This window comes from Galeopterus variegatus, unplaced genomic scaffold (assembly GCF_000696425.1).
Source record: "Galeopterus variegatus unplaced genomic scaffold, G_variegatus-3.0.2 Scaffold297, whole genome shotgun sequence".
In the NCBI taxonomy this organism is placed as follows: Eukaryota; Metazoa; Chordata; class Mammalia; order Dermoptera; family Cynocephalidae; genus Galeopterus; species Galeopterus variegatus.
Genome location: NW_007726408.1, coordinates 43,126 through 57,997, shown reverse-complemented (window position 1 = coordinate 57,997; position 14,872 = coordinate 43,126). Strand labels below are relative to the sequence as shown.

The 14,872-nt window shown below is 39.8% G+C and overlaps 1 protein-coding gene across 1 annotated transcript in view; it reads left to right on the top strand.

Moving 5' to 3' along the window:
• The window catches only part of MUC19 (mucin 19, oligomeric), a gene marked incomplete at its 3' end in the record, with an annotated part of 133,578 nt that overhangs the window by 91,045 nt on the left and 27,661 nt on the right, over positions 1-14,872 (top strand). Inside the window, exons 51-66 of the mRNA XM_008567143.1 lie at positions 701-766; positions 874-927; positions 2,620-2,646; positions 4,457-4,510; positions 4,975-5,028; positions 5,967-6,020; positions 6,171-6,224; positions 6,926-6,979; positions 7,942-7,995; positions 8,134-8,187; positions 9,600-9,653; positions 10,922-10,975; positions 12,055-12,171; positions 12,787-12,840; positions 13,484-13,540; positions 13,935-13,988. Coding sequence (XP_008565365.1) covers positions 701-766; positions 874-927; positions 2,620-2,646; positions 4,457-4,510; positions 4,975-5,028; positions 5,967-6,020; positions 6,171-6,224; positions 6,926-6,979; positions 7,942-7,995; positions 8,134-8,187; positions 9,600-9,653; positions 10,922-10,975; positions 12,055-12,171; positions 12,787-12,840; positions 13,484-13,540; positions 13,935-13,988 — 915 coding nt within the window. The remainder of the gene's footprint in view (positions 1-700; positions 767-873; positions 928-2,619; positions 2,647-4,456; positions 4,511-4,974; positions 5,029-5,966; positions 6,021-6,170; positions 6,225-6,925; positions 6,980-7,941; positions 7,996-8,133; positions 8,188-9,599; positions 9,654-10,921; positions 10,976-12,054; positions 12,172-12,786; positions 12,841-13,483; positions 13,541-13,934; positions 13,989-14,872) is intronic.

Genomic DNA, 14,872 nt, shown 5'->3' with positions numbered 1-14,872 from the left:
GTCTCTGCTGACTTACTTGGCCTTTGTTGTCTTGGGCTGCTCGCTTGAACCCGCAGCAGGGCTTGGGCGCTCTCAGGAGTCTTCTTTTGTGTCGGCCCTAAAACCTCAAACCTGTTGTTGCTTGTTTGTCATTGTAGGTTCGTTGTTGAAAGATTTACTCGTTTTTTGTTGCTCTTGGAAATGCAAATAGTACTCTGGTATCACAGCGCACACTTCTCAGGGTCGCGCTGTCTCCTGGCACGGCCGCTCCAGACCCGTCGCCATCTTAAAAGTCCTAGGTTCATATTTTTAAAAGATCTGTAAGACTGCAATGTGCAGAAGGATTGTGTAAAGTAAGAATGGAAGCCAGAGAGATTTGTTAGGAGGCTATTGCTGAGTCAAGGTAAGAGGCAATGGTTTAGAATAAACTGTGGTGGCAGATGGAAAGAAATGGAAAGATTCAAAACATATTTGGAGAACAATCAAGGGGATTTGGCAATGTTTTGGATAGAGATTTAGTTAAGGGCCATTTTCAAACTGACATGTTTTTAGGATAGTGGTATCACTTCCTTGAAATAGGGAACATTAAAGGAGCAGCAGTTTGCTGTAGGAAGATTACAGGTTCAAGTTTGAATAAGTTAAATTTGAGATGTCAGGCAGAAGTCCGAATGAAAATGACCCATTACGTTATTAGATTTTTAAAAATTTGTTTTAAATTCAGGTGCAACTGGAGTGCTGGCTACAACTTCTACAGGAGCTAGAGGTGAAAGCACAGCTTCCACATCAGGTAGTGGAATCACGCACCTGGACTCAAAGTAGTTACATTGATAAACATTTGGATTGTGTTCCAATAAGATAAGAACACCACAAATGACTTTCCACTTTCAATCTCAGGTTCCATGGGAGCTGCTCCTGGCTCCACACTTGAACCAGGAAGTACCACTGTTGGTAAGTAACCAGGGGATGTCAGATGTATTTCTTGACTTGTTTTCGTGCTCATTGGCCAATTAAAAATGGTAAAATAATTAATAACAATGCCACTTAAATAATTACAATGTCTTTAAATACATTATCTCATGTTACTATTTGAATAAATATCATTATTTAATTTGTTCAGGAGGAATTTAGACAAAGACCTTACCAAATATGGTCTAGGTTCTATAGCAAATTAAATAATGGAACCTACATTTTTTCTCATTGTTTACTGATTGCAAAGGTGTGCTCTTCAGAGTGATGCCATCCTCCTTTAAAACAAAATATACAATGATCTTTAATAACCCATCAATAAAGCTTGCTGTTAAAATTACAAAAGTTAAATGTTACCCATTTCTAACTACTAGAACTGCAGGAGTAGTTAATAAAAAGAGGTTTAAAATTCTTTTATGTAATAACAAACTGTGGCATTTGCTATTCTGAAAAAATATAATTTGGAGCATTTTATTTGACAAAACTGTAATACTATTGTTTTATAACTTTCTTTTATAGAATTATTTAATTTTATAAAATTATTTCAACCTGACATAAAATTCACAAATACTTATAGAGTAATTTTTTTCCCTAACATTAAATAAATGGACGAAATTATTTTTTCAAGACTGTAGTAAATTAGTATTTAACCTTATGGACTGGTAATATACTCAGTATCATACATAGTACTTGAGAAAGACATCATTTCTCAATTTGCAGGGTATCTAACGGAGACTTTAGTGACTAAATTGTTCATTATTAGTTTAAGGAGTAAATTGCTTGTAGTATTTTGTTTTCTGGCAAAAATTTATTCTATATTTATTCTAACTACTGTTATAAAGTCCAAATATGTAAATTTATTTTACAAACTAGTCACTAGAAAATAATTAAATAATTTAATTCAAACTAAGTTTATAATTATTCAATCTATGTTAATGCAAATGTAATATATGCAAATGTAAATGAATTGGCATGATTCGTACTACATATTGAATGCTATAATTTTATTATAAATTGTTGCTATGGCTACAAGTAGTTGATTACCGGACTATAGTGTGTGACTTTTGGGGCGTGGCATATATTTTATCATTTTTAGCATTTTCTAAGTTCAAGACTTAATCTTTAACTAAATAGACCCAAGCAAGAATTACGTGTGTATATGTTTTACTTGGAAAAAAAGGCAATAATTTGTTTTCATTTTGATAATTTGTAACCTATAATGATTGCTTAGAAAATAACTTCACGATTTCTCTTCTAAGAGAGCTCTCATTCTGACATGAATTTCTAAGATAGGCTTCTACGGGAATAATATACTTCTATTTTGTGATAAAAAATGTATATGTCATGGCTTTCGAAGCATTGAAGTGAATTTTTAAAATGAAATTCAAGTACATTCTTTAATCAAAATATGAATTTAATTTTTCCTTTATTAGGTCCAGATAACAGTATTTTACCAGAACTTTTTGTAGTAGTTGAAATTAAAATGACACAAAATATATGTTTCTGAACAATGTGGCTTGAAATAGCATTTCTGTCTTTTCCATTTGAGCACTAAAAAATATCTAAGGGACTGTGACATTCTTCTCAAATTATAATCTAATACATAAATTAATCTTTATAAACTGAAATAAGTAAATGCACATTTATAAATACATTTGTGTTTTTAAATTTTAGTGCCATCAAAACAGGCTGAAGTAGCAGGTGAGAAAATATGAGATTATAAGTGTGCATTTTTAAAAAAATGATGTTGTATTAACTAGAATAGAAAACATGGTAACAGAAGTTTTAATTTATCAGATTAACAAAACATGAACTTCAAATTAGGTTTTGGTAGCATAAGACTTTTTCTTTCTTTATTCTTATGCTTTCTTAAATCAAAATAAGGTGTATTGAATACCTTATATAACAGTTGAAGTCTACACTGGTTGTATACAAGTGCACAAACTCAAACAAAAATAACTTTCAAAGTATCCCCCTTATTAAAAAGAAGTAGCATTATATTTCTAAGCCTATTAGTGTTATTTGTCGCCTACCATTTCTACTGTCTCAGGTACTGAGCATATGTAAACTGTCTTTTGTACCAGAGAGCTAAAGCACTGACAGTAATCAAAGTAAACGGGAGGGAAATATCACCTTTAATCTTTGTCAGAGAATGCCAGGAAAGGATGTCTCAAGTGGAAAACATTGGCACTCTATGTGCTTTGGGAATAGTCCAAGGGGAGAAGCTCATAAAATTACGGATCTGCCAAGTGCCCAATAAAGGCTACTTGTAATAGCAAGGGAACATACATATGGCATCTAGATTCAGGTCTTTGGCAGAATGAGTCACTGTGGTGACCCATGGCCTCTGCATTTCAGGTATGACTGGGGTAGCTCCTGGCACAACTTTTGCCTCCAGAAGTTTCCACACAGGTGAGAACAAGCTGGGTGGAATTTTCCATGGGGACTTCTTTTAAGAAGATGTTTTCTCAGGTTTTATTTCTAGACCAGATTATCATTATAATAATCCATAATCCTTGATATTTTTTCAATCATGTCTCCTTTTCCTGTCTCAGAGGCCACAACTTCCCTAGGAGGAAGTAGAATCATGGAAGGTGGAATAGCCCCAGCCAAGCCTGTTAAGCTGCTAACTGCACTTTCTAATCATCTCCCAATAAACAGTGTTGCCTGAAATGTAGCCACACTGCTTTATCCCCCCCCTCCCCCCCTCCTGTTAAACATTCTTTTAGATGAAAAACAGCTACTAGATAACAAATGACCAGTATTAGGAGCCTGAAATTTTCTTCTACCTCAAGGAGCCCAATCTGGGGCACCAAGGACTCAAGTTACTGGCAGTCAGATACATGTGTGCTCAGAAAACTCGTTTCCTAGCACTGAACCTCAAAGGACATTCAAGAGTCTCGAATTTTGTCAGGAAATTTGCTGAGGGAAATAAATGCTATACAGGAAACATATGGATGAATTCTTGACATTAGAAACTCATAGAAAGAGCTTCTTCATAACATATTTAAGAAACAAAGAGTTTTTCAATAGGCAATTCCCAGGTCATAGCATGTTGACCACCCCTTCTTTCTTATTTTGGAAACTTCTGGTGGTGTCTCAGGCAAAAACCTTGAACCCGGAAGTTATACCATAGGTAAAATCCTATACTTGAAAATCCTGGAGGAGGCCACTTAGGTAATACAGTAGCTCTAGCATTTCCTTAATTCACTCCTTTCCTTCTTTTCTCTCAGAGGCAACAACTGCTACAGGGTCCACCAGAGCAGGACTACCAAAAGGTGTGTCGTCTTTTGGAGACACGGGGTTCCATTGGTTCATTGGGAAGAATATGAAGGCTGAGGACACATTTCCTCAGGGACGCAACACTCAAGGCCAAGCCAAGTTGCGAATCCCTCTGTGATTGCCTGCATTCAGGCCCCTCAGCCAAGTATTTCTGAGTCCTCGCTCCCAGAGCTAGTTCTCTGAAGACAGTGTGTCACTTCTTTGAAATTCACAAAATTTCTTTTCACAGGCACCACCATCTTTTTTCCTGAAGTCAGTAGCAGTTCAGAAGTTTCCAACACAGGTAGTATTGCATGAATAAAATGTAAGCTGCTGGCTCTTACTCCCATATAAGTGTTTTGTGCATGGGGTGTGTGTGTATGTGTGTGTGTATGTGTGCATGCACATGTGCATACTGTAAGGATGTCATAAAAAACAAGCACAAAGCATCACAGGCAGGAGGTAATTATTAGAAGAAACTTTATTTTCCATTTTCCTCTCTCCATAGTCACTCCTTGCACAGAAGGGAGCCATACAGCAACAAGTGAAACAGATGGGCATGCAATGTGCCCCCATCCCTCTGCCAGGGGGCTAGCATGCAGGGGTGTTCTTTTGCAAGGCAGATGTGAATAAATGAAACAAGGAGATGACATGAGAGAAGGACACTCATGGTTTATCACTTGGAAGGGACTTATATTGATGCGAGGCTATTAGCTGCTTCCATGACAAATTGGGACATTTTGCTAAATTTACTTTATCTTGTTTTAGGTGTCACTGGAGTCGGCTCTGAGACAGCTGTTCAAACAGGAATTTCCAGGACAGGTAGAGTGGAAATAATAAGAATATTATCTCTATGGACACTCAGAAGAAATGATGTTTCTTGTAAGACTGTTTTGATAAAATAGCACAAAGTACCTCTTTCCAGTATCCAACCCACCAGAAATTACTGCTCTCCTATTTCTTCCCACAGAGGCCACAACTTCCACAGAAGGTGCTGGCACCCCTGCAACGGGGTTCAAAATAGGTAAGAAGGAGCAGCTGGTGTCTTTGTTGTTGTCACTATGACACTCATAGGAGAGCCTACAGAAATAGTTCCTGAAGAGCAGTTGGTATTTACTTTTTGTATACTGCATTTTTGGCCAAATAATTCATTTTCAGTCTTGAAATTTTATCTGAAAAGCTGGTAATAACAGAGTCCAGAATCATGGCGATAATCCCTGAAGACAGGATGGTTATACAAATTGTTCTGAGTAATTTCTGCTGTGAAATTACAAACAGCACAGACATTTGAAAGGTGAGGGATGGTAAAACTTCCTATTCCTGAGAAAGAAAGAGCAGCTACAAGAATAGAGAAAACACACCCGCCCTATACAAATGTTGCATTTCACAAATGAAAAGCTAAATATTTTCACAATGTCTGGAGTTCTCAGCACATTCATACCTTCCTCTGTGTGTCCACGGCAGAGCAGGTACCACTGCAAAATCAGACAGCCAGGTCACTGGGAGTAGAACAGGTGAGCATGGGAAAAACCCACTTTGTCTCTCTGCCTTAGAATGCCAGGAAGCCTGTCTCGGGTCGAGAACACTGTCACTCAGATTGCTTTGATAAAAAAATGGTCATCACAGGGCTCATCATGAGAGAAGAGCCAAGGGAAATGCTAATTAGATGTAATAAGTATAGGCTTAGATTCTTTCTAGAGGTAGGTCTTTGGTAAAGAAACATTGAACACCATGGTGTTACAGTCTTCTTTGTTTTTCAGCCACCACTGGGTCAGCTCCTGACACAACTGTTGCCCCTGGCAGTTCCAATACAGGTGAGCCTGCAGGCAGGCAGGGAAATCTTCAGGGTCTTTTCATAGTTAGATGTCTCCTTTAGTGTTATCCTTTACAGGGTCGATATCATATTCTTTTAATTACCTTTAAATATCTTTCAAATATGTCTTTCCTATTTTTCTCTTTCTTAGAAGCCACAACTGCCTTAGGAGAAAGTGGGACAACCAGAGGTGGAATGGCCACAGGTGAGCATCACTAGGATATTGCATTACATTAATAATAATAATACCCAATAAAGATTGTGGCTTGAAGTGTATCCATGCCACTCATTTCTCCCAAATTGAGCATTGCTAGGTAAACCTTTATTATGTTTTATAGACTAAAGTTCAGAAGATCAAACTTTCTTTCTTCTTTCTAGTGCTTTAAGCAAACTGTCCTCCCACCCCCAGGACACTTATGTAGCCATTTGACTGACACTTATATAGATGATCAATCTAGAAACATAGCTCCTATCTCCCCATTACTGCCTCCTAGAGAAAAAGACCCAACAAGTAAAAATTCCTTTGGTAAATCTGTTGTGGGGAGGATATTATATGAGTTATAGGAGGAATATAGAGATCACCTTTTGGCATTAATAGCCCAGTTTACTGAAATATATATATATATATATATATATATATATATAAAACCTATCCTTTTATTTGCTTGTTACCCTCTGCCCACTTCATGATGATAAGAAAATGACTCAGGACTGTCCCTCCTTTTTTATTTGCTACCATTGCTGTAGTCTCTGGAAAGACCATGAAATCTGGGAAGTACAAAACAGGCAAGTCAAAAGGCACGCAGGGAACTCCACACAGCGGTTCCTCAGGTGATATGTTCCTAAGGTAAGATAAGCATGTACTTTCCGTGTTCCACACTTCATCCTGCTTTTCCTTTCTCTTAGAGGCCACAAGTGCCACAGGAAGCAGCAGGACCACCGGATCAGACCTGCCAGGAGGTAAATTTTGCAAGTCCGAGGCTTCAGGGTTCTCATCGTTTTTCTGTTTTGGTGTGCTACCACGAACAAGTAGACAAGAAGGGTACAAGGAAAGAGGGCTGCTTACTGTGCATTATCACTACATGTAGGTCTGACGTGCCCGGGTAGTTCTGCTAGAGAATTTCACAGTCTCTGTTATCTAAGCCAGGCTTTCCTCTGTGTCCGGCTGCACAGTGTTAGCTGTTTGAACACCTGGCTGAGGCCTACTGACCTGCAGCTGCCTCCCCAGTATCCCCTATTCGCTCCACTCTGCTCATCATGGTTCTCCAGAATATTATCACAAGCTGACATCTATGTAATACATATTCTGTACTTGTTTATTTTCTGTGTTGCCTTCCCCTCAAGTGTAAGTGACATAAAGCATTGATCTTTGTCTGTTTCCCTCACTGAAAAAAAAAAATCAGGCACTGAGGAAATGCCTAAAACCTATAAGATAAATGGCAGGTATATCCTTATTTTGAGTGTCGCTGTGTTACTTCAACAGCTACCAGCACAGTTTCCCTTGGTGCCCGCAGCAGTTCACAGGGTTCCAGGCCAGGTAGGATGGACTTGTTCAGACCACTAGGGGAAGGTACAGATGTCTCATATGAGTCTTAAACACCTCATTATCGCTATAATGCAAGTTACCCAAATGAGAATGTCTAGAAAGATGAAGAATTTTTTCTTCCCCTGGAACACCAGGCAACCAAGTCACTGGACACAATATTGATAAAGTGTAACTGAGCCCCTTTTCCTTCTTGAATTGGCTACAGTGGAAAGAATAGGGAGTAGCAGATTATTAGCAAATAGTTGGAAAAAAAAATATTCACGGCTTATTTCCTTCTGCAACAGAGGTTATCAGGAGAAGTTTCCCAGTGGTTTAGGACCACCTTGCTGCTTCCAATATTGCTTTCTCTATGAGCTCCTTTACTTTCTCATTTTAGGTACTTCTGGTGAATACTCTGGGACAACCATTACATCTGGAGGTTCCAAGACAGGTAGTTGCATGGGAAGGAAATCCTCATCTTGAACTCGCAATAACATTTGTAGACCTACAATGATAAAATAGCACCTCAATTGTTTTCACTAATCTCTTAAATTTCCATTCCTCATGAGTCTCCTGTTTTTTCCCTCAGAGGCCACAACTCTCACAGAAGGCAGGGGCAGTACTGGAGCTGAATCCAGGACAGGTGAGAGCCCATGGTTGGGTGTGACCATGAGTGATGACTGGCATTACCTTGACTGTCTAGGAAGTAGCTTTCCTGCGGACTATTGTGCATTTATTTAGGGACAATGCATTTTAGGCCAAGTAGATTTTCTTTAGATTTAATATTCACCTAAAAATTTACCAATACCCACTTTTGAAATGGGATGGCTGTTGTAATTATTCTGAGAAATTTCTTCTGTAACTTTACCTACAAACGTTTCCAGGATATTTGCAGAGCTAAAAACAGTTTTGATCCTGGCAAGCAGAGATAATGTAAATGAATCTTAGAAACTTGCTTACATAGAAGTTTCCATGCTCCAAAAGAAATACAAATAATTAAAATTTTCTCAATGTCAAACCCCCCCAGCAAACTTAACTGCCTGTCTTCCACCCTGGACACTAACACAGGTCAGTCTGGGAGAAAACCACCTGTCTCTCTCTTATGGAACGCCAGGAATATTGGCTACTCTGATTGCTTTGGTAATAAAATGGTTAATGAGAAAGTACACAGGGGTTATCGTGAGGGAAGAGCCAGGGAAAGAGCCAGTTAGATACAATGAAGACAGGCTTAGATTCTTTCCAGAGGTAGGTCTTTGGTAAACAAACATTGAACACCGTGGTGATCCCAGTCCTTTTTGTGTTTTAACCACCACTGAGGTGGCTCCTGGCACAACTGTTGCCCCTGGCAGTTTCGATACAGGTGAGCCTGCAGGAGGGCAGGGAGCCCTTCAGGGGTCCTCCAGTAATGAGATTTCTCCTCTTGATGTTATTCTTACAGCAGTAATATCATATTCTATTGGTGGCCCTTGAATATTTTTCAAATACGTCTTTCCTGTTTTTTTCTCTGTCAGAGGCTACAACTTCCCTAGGAAGAAGTGAAACCAGAGGTAGAATAACCACAGGTGAGCACTGCTAGGCTAGTGCATTAAGTTCTAATAATACCCAGTAAGGATTGTGGCTTGCAATGTTTCCATGTCACTCTTTTCTCCCATACTGAGCATTGTCAGGTAAAAACTTACCGTCTTTCATTGACTAAGTTCAGAATCTCAAAATGTCATTGTTATTGCCCATGCTTTAAGCACAGTGTCCTCCCACCCCCAGGTGTTCATGTGGCCATGTGACACACTCACAGTGATGTTTTGGAGACATTGTTGCTCTCTCCCCTTTACTGAACTCTAGAGAAAGACACCCAATAAGTAAAAATTCCTTTGCTAAATTTGCTGTCACAAGGATATTATATGAGGAATATGCAAAATACCTTTTGTCACTTAAGGCCCAGTGTACTGACATATGCAATAAATATACAGATTTCATACTTTTGTTTGCTTGTTACGCTACGCCCACTTTATGATGACAAAAAAATTGACCCATGACTACCCATCCCTTTCTTAACAGCTACCACTAGTGTCTTTTCTGGAAAGACTCTGGAACCTGGGAATTACAACACAGGTAAGTCCAAAAACACATAGGAAACTCTACACAGCAGCTCCTCAGCTGACATATTCCTGAGGTACCAGAACCAGAATACTTCTAAAAAGTTTGTGGGAAAATAGAATGAAAGATAACACTAATTTTTCCACAGTCTTTTTGAAGTCCCCTCGTCCGGCCCCGTGTCTCAGACGTCATCCCAGGCCTTCTTTTGTCTCAGAGGCCACAGGCTCCACAGGAAGGGGCGGGGCCACTGGATGGGAAGGGGTGGGAGGAGAACTTTGTCAGTCTGAGGTGCTGTTTGTCTGAGGCAGTCTGTTTTGGTGTGCTGAGGTGAACAAATAAGCGTGAAAGGGGGCCAAGGAGAGAGGGCTACTTCTTGTCTGGAGACACCACTTGTCTGTCTGACATGCCTGGGTAGTTCTGCTACAGAATTTCAGACTCTTGGTCATCTAAGTCAGGCTTTCCTGTGTGTCCTGTCTGACAGCATCAGTTCTTCACACACCTGGCCAAGGCCCAACGACCTGCAGTCGCCTCCCAACATGCCCCGTTCTGTCCACTGCTCACCATGACTCTCCAAAGGACTTATCACATGCTGCCATCTGTCTAATGTGTTTATTTTACTTCTTGTTTAGTTTCTGTGTTCCCTCTCCCACCAATGTAAATTCCAGGAGAATTATGTCTTTGTTCTCCTCACCAAGAGAAGAATACTTAAAAATTTAAGATGATAAATATATATAAGACACTGAGGAAATCCTTACGACATATAAGATGAACGACAGGTATATCCTTATTTTGAGTGTCACTCTGTTTACTACAAGAGCGACCAGCACGGTTTCCCTCAGGGTCAGCAGCAGTTCATGAGGTTCCAGGCCAGGAAGGAAGTTCACAAGCTTCCCCAGGTGGTTCTTCAAACCACCAGGGTAGGGTATAGGTGTGCCATATGAGTCTGTTCCTAAACATCTGCGTATCACACCATCCCACGTTATACAAATGAAAACGTTTAGAAAGATGAAGACTTTTTTTTCTTCCCCCTGGAACACCAGGGAACCAAGTCACTGGACACGACACTGGTAAAGTGTAATTAAGCTTATTTTCTTTCTTGAATTGGCCACAGTGGGAGGAAGAGGTAGTAGCAAATTATTAGTGAATAGTTTCCAAAAAAAAATTATTCATCATTCACTTCCTTCTGCAACAGAAGTTATTAGGAAAGGTCTCCCAGTGGTTCAGGACCACCTTGCTGTTCCAATATTGTTTGCTCTATGAGCTCCTTTACTTTCTCATTTCAGGTACTTCTGGTGAATTCTCTGAGACAACCATTACATTTGGAGCTTCCAACACAGGTAGTGGAATGGGAAGGAAATCCTCATCTTGATTGCACGATAATGTTTGTAGAGCTGCAATGATAAAACAGTACCATAATAATGTTTACCAGTATCTCAGGTTCCCAGACCTCATGGTTCTTCTCGTTCTTGCCTCAGAGGCCACAACCCTCACAGAGGGCAGGGGCAGCACTGGAGCTGAAGCCGGGACAGGTGAGGATGCACACTGCCTGATTAGGTTGTCACCATGAGGAATGACTCATTATTACCATGCCTAGTTAGAAAGTGACCTTCCTGTAGAATATTGTGCATTTATTTAATACAGTGTATCTTAAGTCAGATAGATTTTCTTTTGGATTAATATTTTCCTAAAACCTAGGAATATCTTCTGTAAAATGGGAGGGCTTGTTTCAGGATGGGATGTAAACAAAGTATAATTGTTCTGATAAATTTCCTCTGTAACTTTACATACAAACATTGCCAGGGTAGCAGAAGGAGCTCAAAGCACTTTTGATCCTGGGAAATAGACTTAACTTAAATAAGCCTTGGAAACGTACCTCCATAGAGGTTTCTGTGCTCCAAAACCTATACAAATGATTAGTATTTTGGTCGATGGCTATGAAAGATACAAGGAATAAGTTCTGGTGTTTATAGCACAGTAGGGTCGATAACATTATAGTGTATATTTTAAAATAAGTAGAAGACAGGATTCTGAATATTCTCGCCACAAAGAAATGATAAATATTTCAGGTGATGAGTATGCTAAATATTATAGTTTAATCATTATGCAATGTAATCATATATTGAAGCATCACACTGTATTCCATAAATATGTACAATTATCATGTATCAATTATAAATGACATAAATAAATAAAAATTATCAGCAAACAAATATTTTTGTCTTCAACTTCCTGGCAGTAAAATAGGAGAATATGGGGGAAAAAAATCTCCCTCTCATGGAATACCAGGAGCTTTGTCTCAAGTTTGGTTTCTCTGATTGCTTTGGTAATGGAGTAATTAATAGAAAAAGCATTGTTAGAGCAGGAGTCTGAGAAAGAATGCTTTGATGTAATAAAGATGTAAACATATTTTTCCTAGAGATAGGTCTTCAGGAGACAAACAGGAGTCGCTGTGGTGATTCCAGTCCCTTTTGTGTTTCAGCCACCACTGAGGTAGGCCCGGGCACAACTGTTGCTCCTGGAAGCTCCAACACAGGTGAGTCAACAGGTCAACCTGGAATCTTCCACATTTCCTCCCATAATTAGATGTCTCTCTGGTATTATTCTTTGCAGGAATATCACAATATTTTTGCCCTGATTTTTAAATATTCTTCCATTAACTCTTTCCTCTTTATCTCTCTCAGAGCAATAAGTGAACAGCAAGCGTTGGAATAGTCACAGTGATGCTAGACTAATACCAGCTCTTCCTGATAATTCCTTCAAATCATCTTCTGAAAATATATCTACACTAATTAACAATGCTGTATGGATAAAATTCAGGAAAAAAGAGGACAGTCATTATATTGCCTTTTTATTTCCTGAGCTTATGAGGGCCTTCACTAGACCATCATGAAGTCAAACTAATGACAGACAAATAGGTGATGTGGAGAGAAATGTTCTGTGTGCTCTCCAAAGAGAAGGACATGATAGTTGTGGACCGTCTCAGTAAAATTGCTATGGAAAGAACTATTCCATTGGACATATATTCATTACTTCTAGCCCTGCAAGTCTCAGAGAAATAGTTTGCTTTTACATGGAGAACTGAGAGTTCTATTTAAATCAAGTGCCAGACAGAGCTGATCTAGAGACTTTCATCCCTTTCTTGTTTTAGGTACTACTGGTGTGATCTCTGGAAAAACTCTGGAACCTGGAAGTTACAACACAGGTAAGTCTGAAAATACATTTGGAATCTGGACATTGGCTCCTTGGGTGCTATATTGTGACAGTAGCAGGGTGTGTCCTTCCTCACAACCTAGTCTTTACTCCCTCCTTTCTTTTCTCTCTCAGAGGCCACAACTTCCATGGGAGGGAGCAGGGCCACCCAAGCAGATCTTCCAGGAGGTGAGCTTGTTTAGTCTGTGGTTTACTGGTTTTTATCCAATCCCTGTGTGGTGGCTGCACAGGGCCGAGGAAAGGGGCCTGGATTTCCTCTGGGAACACAGTACTCCAGAGTCACAAACCTGGGTCTGCCTAGGAATTTCATGGCCTCAGATGTCTTATCCATCTGGGCTTCCAGGGGCGAGGTTTACAGAGCTAGTTGTTGGAGAGCAGGGATGAAAGCAATCTGCTGGCCAGCCCTGCCTATCAGGACCCAGATACATTTGTATGATTTATCTTTTTCCCAAAGCATTGACTAATATCTATCACATTGATTGTAAGCTGCATGAGGGGAGAGATCTTTGAACATTGTGCTCACTGATACATCCCAAGGTCCTAAAACAATATTATGCAGAAGAGATGCTTAATAGGTATTAGTGAAATGATGAAATGTATTATTTTGTAGATTTTCATTGTATATACTTTAATAGGTACCAACATGGTTTCACCTGGAGTTAGCAGCAGTTCACAGAGTTCCAAGCAAAGCGGTAGGACAGACTAAATAAAATCATCATATAAGAGTTTTGGAGTCAAGGAATTCTATTTTAAACTTCTGAATATCAAAATACCTCAAGTAATTGATGAGTAAAATTTAGGCACCTCTGCCACACGAGGGACCCCAGGGTATGGAAGTGAAACAAATGAGGGGGAGATAAGATCCCCTTCCATGTTCAGTGGGATCTATGGAAAGGGAACCACAGCAGCAACAATGGTCAATAGGTGGGCCAAGAAATGAAATGGTAGGAAGTAGTTCATGGTTCATTTCCTTCAGAAACAGAGCCCTTTCAGGAAAGGTCTTCTGGTGGTTCAAGGCCACATATGTACCTCCAATGCTACTTGAGGAGCTAGTGCTATTCAATCCCTTTACTTTTCTTGTTTCAGGTACTACAGGAGAATTCTCTAGGACAACCATCATATCTGGAAGTTCCCACGCAGGTAGGTTAATACACAGAAAATCTCCATATTTAACCTCATAATAAAGTTAGTAGACCTGCTCTGATGAAATATCAACATCACGCTTTCTCCAGTATCCCAAATCCTCAGACCTCAACATTCATCATTTTCCTCCCTCAGAGGCCACAACGGTAACAGAAGGCAGCAGCCATCCTGGAACTGGGTCCCACTCAGGTGAGAACGAGCAGCTCCCACTTCGGGGTTTGGCATGAATTACCACTCTCTTTTGGCTCACCTGTTGGGAGGTGTGTTTTCCTGCAGAGTGGTTTGCATTTACAGGTACTTTCCGTATTTTCTTACACTGGACATATTCTGGAAAAGCTCTCAGCATCCAGCCTCATGGTTGTAACTTTCTAAAGATGGGCTGGTGTGTATTTGGCATGAGGGGTTTCTCCTGTGATGTCATACACATCACTAAGGTGTTGGGGGAGCCAAGGAATATTGTATTTCTGGGAAGAAGAGAAAGCAGTGTGAATCCTGGAAGCAGGCTTATCTTATATAAAGTTTTCTTACTCAAAAAAGCAACACTGGGCATTAAATATTTTCCCATATTCTTGGCAAATTTAAATATGTTTCTGGTTTTTATCCCACAGCAGGCACCACTGCAGCACAAGGAGGCCAAGCAACTGGGAGTGTGACAGGTGAACCTGAGGGAAAGCCACCTTGTTTCCCTGTCTTAGAGTGATGAAATGTCATGGGAGGGGGCCTCAGCTTGGGAACATTACTATTTTGATTGCTTTGTTCCTGATATGGGTCTTACAGAAGGCATATGATTTTCACCTTAGGAAGCAGTTAAAGGGCCCTTTGACATAACAAAGATATGCCCAGATTCCGTCTAGAAGCAGGTCTTCAGAAGACAAACATGT